The sequence below is a fragment of the Ursus arctos genome, chromosome Y, assembly GCF_023065955.2.
Source record: "Ursus arctos isolate Adak ecotype North America chromosome Y, UrsArc2.0, whole genome shotgun sequence".
NCBI lineage: Eukaryota > Metazoa > Chordata > Mammalia > Carnivora > Ursidae > Ursus > Ursus arctos.
The window spans coordinates 23,543,771-23,552,807 of record NC_079874.1 but is presented as its reverse complement, the minus strand read 5'-3'; the positions used below and the strand labels follow the sequence as shown (position 1 = coordinate 23,552,807).

Here is a 9,037-nt window from a genome sequence, read left to right as displayed (position 1 = left end):
AACTAGGGAAATTCCAGGGGTTTTAGGTGCTCTCTGTGACAAACCTGAGACACAGACCAAGTATATATACTTTTATACCACAGTACCCTTCTGAGACTTTATGTCACATATATTCAGACAAAGCAATACAGAATTAAGTGTCTGCTATTTGGGAATATCCTCAGATTCGGATGTTGATCAACTATGAGAATATACATTTTGGAAGTGTACACAGTGAAGTCCTAAATAAGTACTTTTCTCCCTGTTTGCTTTAGGGATGTGTGTCCCTTAGGGCATTTTGATGAGGACTGAGGAGAAGCCCCTGGACTGGCCTTTAGGAGCTCTCTGGTGACTTCTGCTGACTCTCAGGGGAATGGAGAAGTTGGGAGCCTGTGTGCAGTGAGCAGAATAGAAAGTTGATCAGGCATAGAGGTGAAATAGGAGTAATGGCAGAGTAAGTTTGGGCTTGGGAAGCATTTTGTAAGCAAAGTGGGCGTCAGTACCTCCATGGGTAAACTGAGCCTTCTTGATGAAGTGCAACGAAGTGAACTTTCTGGAAAGCTCTGTGGCACACTCTTAACATTTTTCATCATTTTGATCTGGTAACAACTTTCCTACACATGGGGACTAATCTATTTAGTCCTGTGTCCCAGACACATTACTCAAAGAGGAGTAATGAAATTAATTACTTTGGACTCCCCTTCAGAAGCCATTTCAGTGCGAGAGTACAGTGAGATATTTAAAGCATTTGAGGGGAAAAACAAAACAAAATTATCCTTCATAAAACAGGACAAATGAAGACATTGTCAGACAAGTAAAAATTGAGAAAATCTGTTGCCAGTAGACCTATTATGCAAGAAATGTTGTAAGTAGTTCTTCAGAAAGAAGGAATATGATGTAAGTCAGAAGTTTGGATCTAAAGAAAGGAGTGTTAGAGAAGGAATAAATGAAGGTAAAACAAAATCTTTTATCTTTCTTATACTTAGTGGTTCTAACAGATAGAGCTTTTTCAAAGTAATAAAGTAAAAAATAATTAGGTGGATTCTCTGTCATAAGGTATGTGCCTTACCTTTGAAGCAGTAAATTATGATGTTTTATAAAAATGGAGTTAGATTGCCTGTAAATGTATAGTGCAGACTCTAAGCTAATCAGTAAAAAAAAAAATTAAAATTCAAAAGAATGTAATGATATGAGAGAGGAAGACAAGTCATACAAAATTCCTAATAAGAGCAGAGAAGGCAGAAGGAGTGGGAGACAAAAAAGAACAATGCCAGTGAATACAAAACAGCTACAAATTTGGTAGATACTAATCTAGTTATTTCAGAAATCACTTTAAATGTAATAGCTCTGAATATATCAATAAGAGACTGAGATTCTGAGTGAATACAAAAATAAGATCTAACTATGCGTTGTGTATAAGAGTCCCACTTTGAATATAGAGACAGATTAATGAAAGATAAAGAGAAGGAGAAATATATCATATGCTAAAACTAATCTAGGGATAGTGTGTGTGTAACTATGTTTTAGACAAAATAAACTTCACAAGAATAAATACCAGGCATAAAGAAAGGCATTATTACATCAAGATAAGGGAGTTATTTTTCTAAGACATAATCGCCCTTAATAAATTTGTTACCTTACAAAGCCTTGAGATGCATGAGATAAAAAGGTGATAGAACTGAGTAAGAAATAGATTAATCCATTATTATAGTTGGACACTTTAGTCCTTTCCAGCAGTAATTGACAGATCTAGTTGCACAAGTTTGAACTGAATAGTCTTATTTGTCAACTTGATGTACCTGACCTTAAAGAATATCTTTTTTTTTAAAAAAAAGATTTTATTTATTTATTTGACAGAGATAGAGACAGCCAGCGAGAGAGGGAACACAAGCAGGGGGAGTGGGAGAGGAAGAAGCAGGCTCCCAGCAGAGGAGCCTGATGTGGGGCTCGATCCCGGAACGCTGGGATCATGCCCTGAGCCGAAGGCAGATGCCTAACGACTGAGCCACCCAGGCGCCCCTGACCTTAAAGAATATCTTATCCAACAGCAGCAGCAGAATACATATTATCAAGTTCACATACAATGTTTGCCAAAATAGATCAAATTATGGGCCTAAAATAGACTTTCACAAAAATTTTTAAAAGAATAGAAATCATACAGACCATATCCCAACAGCACAGTGTAACTAAACTGGAAATCAATAACAGAAGGATAGCTGGAAAATTCCAGTAAAGTTGGAGCTCAGATAACACAAGTCTAGATAACTGATGGGTCAAAGAAGTCTCATGAGAAGAAAAACATTTAGAACTAAGTGAAAATGAAAAGACAGCTTATAAATTTCTGTGGATGCAGTGAAAACAGTGCTTATGGGAAGATTTATAGCACTGAATATATACATTAGAAACAAAGATGTGAAAACAGCAAAACAAACCTCCATTTGAAAAAGAAGAGAAAATTAAGTCAGAAGAAAAGATTTATAAAAACTGAAGTGGAAAATAACAGAACTGAAACCATGTCAGTAGAGAAAATCAATGATAACAAAAATAAGTGTTTTAAAAATATCAGTGAATTCAAATGAAATTGAAAACTCTAGCCTAGTGGATCATGGAAAAAAGAGAAAAGACACCAATTACTAATGTCAGTAATAAAAGAGGGCCATACTACTGATATCTGGATAGTAAAAGGATATTAAAGAAATACTCTGAACAATTCCATATAGATTTGATAATGTAGGTGAAATAGACCAATTCCTTGAAAGACACAGTCCATTAAATCTCACAGGAAAAATCTGAGTAGTTCTATATTTATTCAATAAATTTATCAATAATTTATAACCTTTTAAAACATAAAGCATCAGGCCCAGTTGAGTCCCCTGGTAGTGAATTCTACCAAACAGTTAATATAGAAATTATACCCATTCTGTACGAAATGTAGAAATTATGCCCATTCTCTTCAATCTCTTCCAGAAAACAGAATTAGAATTAGTATTTCTTGGGGCGCCTGGGTGGCACAGCGGTTGAGCATCTGCCTTCGGCTCAGAGCGTGATCCCAGCGTTCTGGGATCAAGCCCCACATCAGGCTCCTCCGCTATGAGCCTGCTTCTTCCTCTCCCACTCCCCCTGCTTGTGTTCCCTCTCTCGCTGGCTGTCTCTCTCTCTGTCAAATAAATAAAAATAAAAAAAATCTTAAAAAAAAAAAAAAAGAATTAGTATTTCTTAACTCATTCTCTAAGGCCAGCACTACTCTAAAAGCATTTGACAAAATCCAACATCCAACCATGATAAAAATGCTAGGTAAACTAGGAATAAAGGGAAACTTCCTCAATTGATAAAGACCATCTACAAAAATCCTACAGGTGAGATCAGGTATAGGGCAAACATGTTCTCACCATGTATGTTAAACAGTACACTGCTAGACATCCTACCATATGTAAATTAGCAAGAAAAGGGAAATAAAAATAAAGGTTGGGAAGGAGGAAATAAAACTGTCTTTTTAGTATATATCATGTGATTAAACATGTGTAAAATTTTAGAGCATCAACAAACACTTTTTTTATATTACATTAAAAAATGAAATCGGAAGGAGCCTGGGTGGCTAAGTTGTTTGAGAGTGTAATGCTTGATTTCGGCTCAGGTAATGAGGTCGGAGTTCTGGGGGTTTTAGCCCTCTGTTGGGCTCTGTGCTCAGCATGGAGTAGTCTTGGGATTCTCTCTCCCTTTCACTCGGTCCCTCCTCTTTCTCTTTCTACATAAATCTTTCAAAAATGAAATAGATACAAATATAGCAAAATATACAAAAGATGTCCTTTGGTAGGTGAATAGATAAGTTGGCACATTGACACATGGCAATGTTATAAAGTATAAAACATAGAGGAGATATTAATAACCCATGAAAAACATGGTGGAATGTTAAAACAAATATTGTCGAATGAAAGAAACCATTTTGAAAAGGCTTCAAAACATGGTATATGATTTTAACTATATGCAGTTCTTGAGATTACAAAACTTTAAAAACAGTAAAACGATCAGTGATTTCCACAGATTCAGGAAGAGAAGAATGATTAGATGGGGATTGTTTAGGACAGTAAAACTGTGTATGATGCTTTGGTTATGCTTCTGTCAGATTATGCATCACTAAAACTCTTAAGAAAACAGAAAGAATGAAATCTAATGTAAGCTATGGGCTTTTAAAACAGTGTGTCAAAATTACTGGCTCATTAATTGCAACAAATGGACCACACTGATGAAAAAATGTTAGTAATAGGGGAACTGTGTGGAAGTCTATCAACTTAAAAAATACTGGGATAAATACTAGACTCGAGTAACATACATATTTTGTACTTCCGTAACAAAACATTAAGGTTTTGTGATTATGTATTTTTAAAATTGTGTATAACAACACTGAGGAGTATAGAACGTTGAGGAGGAGGTCTGAGAAGTAATTAAAATAATGATGAATTCCAAAGTAATAACCATTTAATTAGGTGAAGTGGGCAAGGTATAACAAACTACAAGATTAGGGGCGCCTGGGTGGCATAGCAGTTAAGCGTCTGCCTTCAGCTCAGAGCGTGATCTCGGCATTATGGGATCGAGCCCCACATCAGGCTCCTCCGCTGGGAGCCTGCTTCTTCCTCTCCCACTCCCCCTGCTTGTGTTCCCTCTCTCGCTGGCTGTCTCTGTCTCTGTCGAATAAATAAATAAAAATCTTTAAAAAAAAAAACAACTACAAGATTAGCATACACTAAAGCTGAAGCAAGGGAAATAATGGTTAGGCAATAGAACTGAATTTGCATTAGTTATTCTGAAATGCAGTTTCAAATGGAAGCAGCCAGAGTTAGGCTGGTAATGTCAGTGAGATCCAGATGTCTTCACTGAAAAGAAGGCTTGGTCCTCAATCTATGAAGGAGAGTTTTAAAGGAGGGACAACAATAGTTTATGTTAAAATAGTTTCATTCTTTTGGTTTTGGTCTTCTATCTTCGAAAACTTGAAGTTCTATAATCAAGAATCAAAAGAATTAAACAAAATAAAATATGTCAGCAAATTAAGGAGTTGAACTTTTGACTTCCTTTCTCCCATTTATTATGTCCTGCCATTGAATGGAGCAATATATTTAAAATTGAGAAAGCTTTTTCTTATTTGTATCAGCAGGATTTGCATTTATGAGGAGATTGAGTGACAACACAGATGTCATTGTCATTGAAGAAAACCTTTACTGCTATATTTCATGAGAGGAAGGTGACCCATACGCTATAGGCCAGGAGACAAAAAGGAGTGAAACAAATCCTAGATCACAGCCGTAATTTGGGTTTCCATGGAGAGGCAAAGTACTTCACAGTAACAATTTAAGATTGAATAATTGAATAATTGAATAATTCTGGCAGGCTTTGAGTTAAAGTAGTGGTCCCTAGTTATAGGGTCCCTGAAGTGATCTAGGGCAGGAGAAAGTTTGGCTTAGTCTGTGAGAGGTAGATAAAGGAAGTGGTTGGATTGTGGGATTTGTTGATTTGGTCATGAAAGACTTGCTCTTCGCGGAGTTGTTTGCTATCTCAAGGAGTGAGGGTGGCTGGAAAGTCTTTTGCTGTTCAGAAATATTTTTAAGGTGCCAAGACATCATAAAAGACAGACAATGTAAAAAAACATTAATATGACCTTCTAGACGTATACACTTCAATTACTCTTGCACAGCTTTAAGTGTATTAATCAGAGTACTAATTACTGTAGCAGTTATTTCAAAGAACTGATATAATGAGAGTTAAATAAAGGTCTAAGGTATGTTCCATTATTTTTAGTCATATTTTCTTGTTAAGTTGACTTCTATCTAATGAGAGGTTGCTACAAGTTTTTTCCACAATGGTATAGCACGTAGTTGGAATGAATAATTATTTTATATTATAGAAAATGCTCAGTTACATTACAGGGATTCACATACCCAGTATATAGTGGTTCGAACATCACATTTTAATGTAATCATATGTTTACCACAGGGAATATGCAAATTCATACTAGTCAGTATAATAATTATTATTAATATCCGTTTACCTTTTACCATTCCAATACTCAACATCTGCTCTCATTCATCATTAACTACTTTCATGTTAATTACAAGTTTCCTCCAGGACCATGCAGTCCAGTACAACTTTTGGCTCTTAGAATGTAGCAATTTAAACGTAGTTAAAATTAAATAAAATTTAAGGTTCATTCCTTCATCCCTATAGCCACATGTTAAGCACTCAATACCTACATGTGGCTAGTGCCAATTGAGTTTGATATTGCTGTGGTAGGGCATTTACTTAATTATACAAACTTCTAAAGCTCTGACAGGTCTTTTGTTTTATAAAATTTAATATACTTAAAACTTCTTACTGCTGAGATATTTGCAGATTAAGTAATATAATTTGAGTCCAAAAAACTGGAGAGGAGTAAAGGATTATGGAGGAAACAATTTGTCATAAATTTATAATTGCTTAATATGCTAGGATTAATTTTTTTGTTCATTCATTGTTAATTCTCTTTATTCAGAAAGTGTGAGTTTCTTTCAAAGTACCTTAAGAAACAGCCATAAGAAGCATCAAAGTTCTCACCAGCATTTAGAGCTGTTTGTATTAATGTGTAAGCAGATATAATCCCGTTTCACACAGCCTGGTTCCTGTAGTGTGGGAAGTTTTAATTTTGCCTTAGGACTAGCCTGCAAAACTATATATAGATTAAGTTTTCTTTTAAGGTTTATTCTGTTCTGCTTCAAAACATACAAATAATGGCAGAAGTTAATTTTTGCTAAAAGTAGGAGTTGCCATAATGGATTTTATGGATAGACTATCATAGACTGTACTGCTGCTGAGATTAATTTTAGGAAATTCAAATTAACATTTCTAATGAAGAGAATAAGGTTTGTTTACTCAGTGATTGGTGTTTTGTCCCGCTGTATCAATCCGCTTTTGTGTGTTGCTTTCTTGGTCCTTTTGGTGGCATCATTTTAACAGAGAAAGTGGGAAAGAGTAAAGAAAATCCTTGGTATGTTAGGCAAACAATGACAATAATAGATGGTCTGTTTGAAATTGGTGCAGAAAGTAATTCTTTCTCTTTAGTCCATTATAAATGGACTTATTTATAAGTAGGCAGGTGATTATCATTAGACGGTAATGGTTAAGAGCAAAGTCTCTGGGGCCAAACTTGGACTTAAAAATCAGCTTCACAGTAAACTGTGACCTAATGAAAGGGAAGAATAATCCCTCATTAGTTGTTTTAGGGAGTTATGGTAGGATTGTTTGTAGCACATAATTCAGTGATGAGTAAATGACAGCTTTTGTTACCAGGTATTCCCTATGCAGCAATAAATTGGGCTACGTATATTGATTTAAATTCTTATAGTCACGGGATAGTGTCTGTAGATGAACATAATGGTAACTTTTTATTTTGCAGGGTTCTATAGTCAAAGATCTTATGAATAACAATGGCAGGAAAACCATCACTTTTTAAAGTAATTCTCCTTGGAGATGGTGGAGTTGGGAAGAGCTCTCTAATGAACAGATATGCGACCAATAAGTTTGATACCCAGCTCTTCCATACAATAGGTGTGGAATTTTTAAATAAAGATTTGGAGGTGGATGGACATTTTGTTACCATGCAGATTTGGGACACAGCCGGTCAAGAGCGATTCAGAAGCCTGAGGACGCCGTTTTACAGAGGTTCTGACTGTTGCCTGCTCACTTTTAGTGTCCATGATTCTCAGACCTTCCAGAACTTGAGTAACTGGAAGAAAGAATTCATATATTGCGCAGATGTGAAAGAGCCCGAAAGCTTTCCTTTCGTGATTTTGGGCAACAAGATTGACATAACTGAACGTCAGGTGTCTACAGAAGAAGCCCAAGCCTGGTGCAGGGACAACAGCGACTATCCTTACTTTGAAACAAGTGCAAAAGATGCCACAAATGTCGCAGTGGCCTTTGAGGAAGCAGTTCGAAGAGTGCTTGCTACTGAGGATAGGTCAGATCACCTGATTCAGACAGACACAGTCAGTCTGCACCGAAAGCCCAAGCCTAGCTCATCTTGCTGTTGATCGTTAGAGAGGTTGCCTATGCGATCTAACCAACTTACACACATACACAAAAAAGACACAGGGTAGAGAAGAGAATTAGCATTTGCAGCAATGCATCATCTACTCATAAAATTAAACTAACCACATTGCTGCTTTGTTAGTGGGTGGGAGAAGGGACACATCCACTCGTGGAAGAATCAATTTACTCAGTAGTGGCACCTTACATTTATAAATTGTAATGGTTGTCTAATAACGTTTAATTTAAATGTGTACGTTACAGAGCTAATAAATCAGATGATCAATACTTTAATTATAGTTAAAGTGAAACACTGCATTATTCTTAAAGTTATAGCTGGGCTGCTTTTCTCTTTAGAAAATTGAAAACTATATATTTAAGTTTCTCCCGCTATCCAAAAGTAGAGTGTTCTTCTGAAAACTTTCATAAGGAAAATGGTACAGTACAAAGAAGCAATTATCAATTTATATGGAGAACTTTTTGAGTGTACTCAGACCAAAACAAATAACCTCTTAGGCTTTCCTGACACCTTAGGACATGTGTTGCTAACAGATGCCCAAAATAAATCAAGGTGAAGAACAGATGCTCATCAACATAGTTCAGAATTCAGGCATTTGGATGGTGAGATCTTGAGTATAGTTCCTGGGAAAGGATCTTGACAGTGGCACTGTCACTGCTTGAAATGTGTGCTACCTCTATAAGGTCTCTCTACAAAATGTGCTGAATGCTGTTTTTGCTTTTTACCTGTTTTCATAAAAGCAAAAATCTGGTTTGGATTTGTTTTAGTAAGTGAACAACTACTAATGTAGGTCTTTTGTAAAACCAATTGGGAAAATGCAAACTTTTGAAAAGTAGAGGATACTTGTATTTGTATTTTTACGCATCTCATTCTTGGTTCAGGAAAAACATTTGCTAAAGCAATGTTAAATACAGTTGACCCTTGAACAACATAGGGTAGAGGGGCACTGAGCCACCACATAGTACAAAAATTACATGTAACTTTTAA

The 9,037-nt window shown here is 35.9% G+C and overlaps 1 protein-coding gene across 1 annotated transcript; it reads left to right on the top strand.

Moving 5' to 3' along the window:
* Window positions 1–3,621: 3,621 nt before the first annotated feature.
* On the top strand, window positions 3,622–8,316 carry LOC113248370 (ras-related protein Rab-9A-like). The gene has a single exon (XM_026489771.4). It carries the CDS (start codon window positions 7,431–7,433, stop codon window positions 8,034–8,036), a length of 606 nt encoding a protein of 201 aa, XP_026345556.1. The 5' UTR covers window positions 3,622–7,430; the 3' UTR covers window positions 8,037–8,316.
* Window positions 8,317–9,037: the final 721 nt, after the last annotated feature.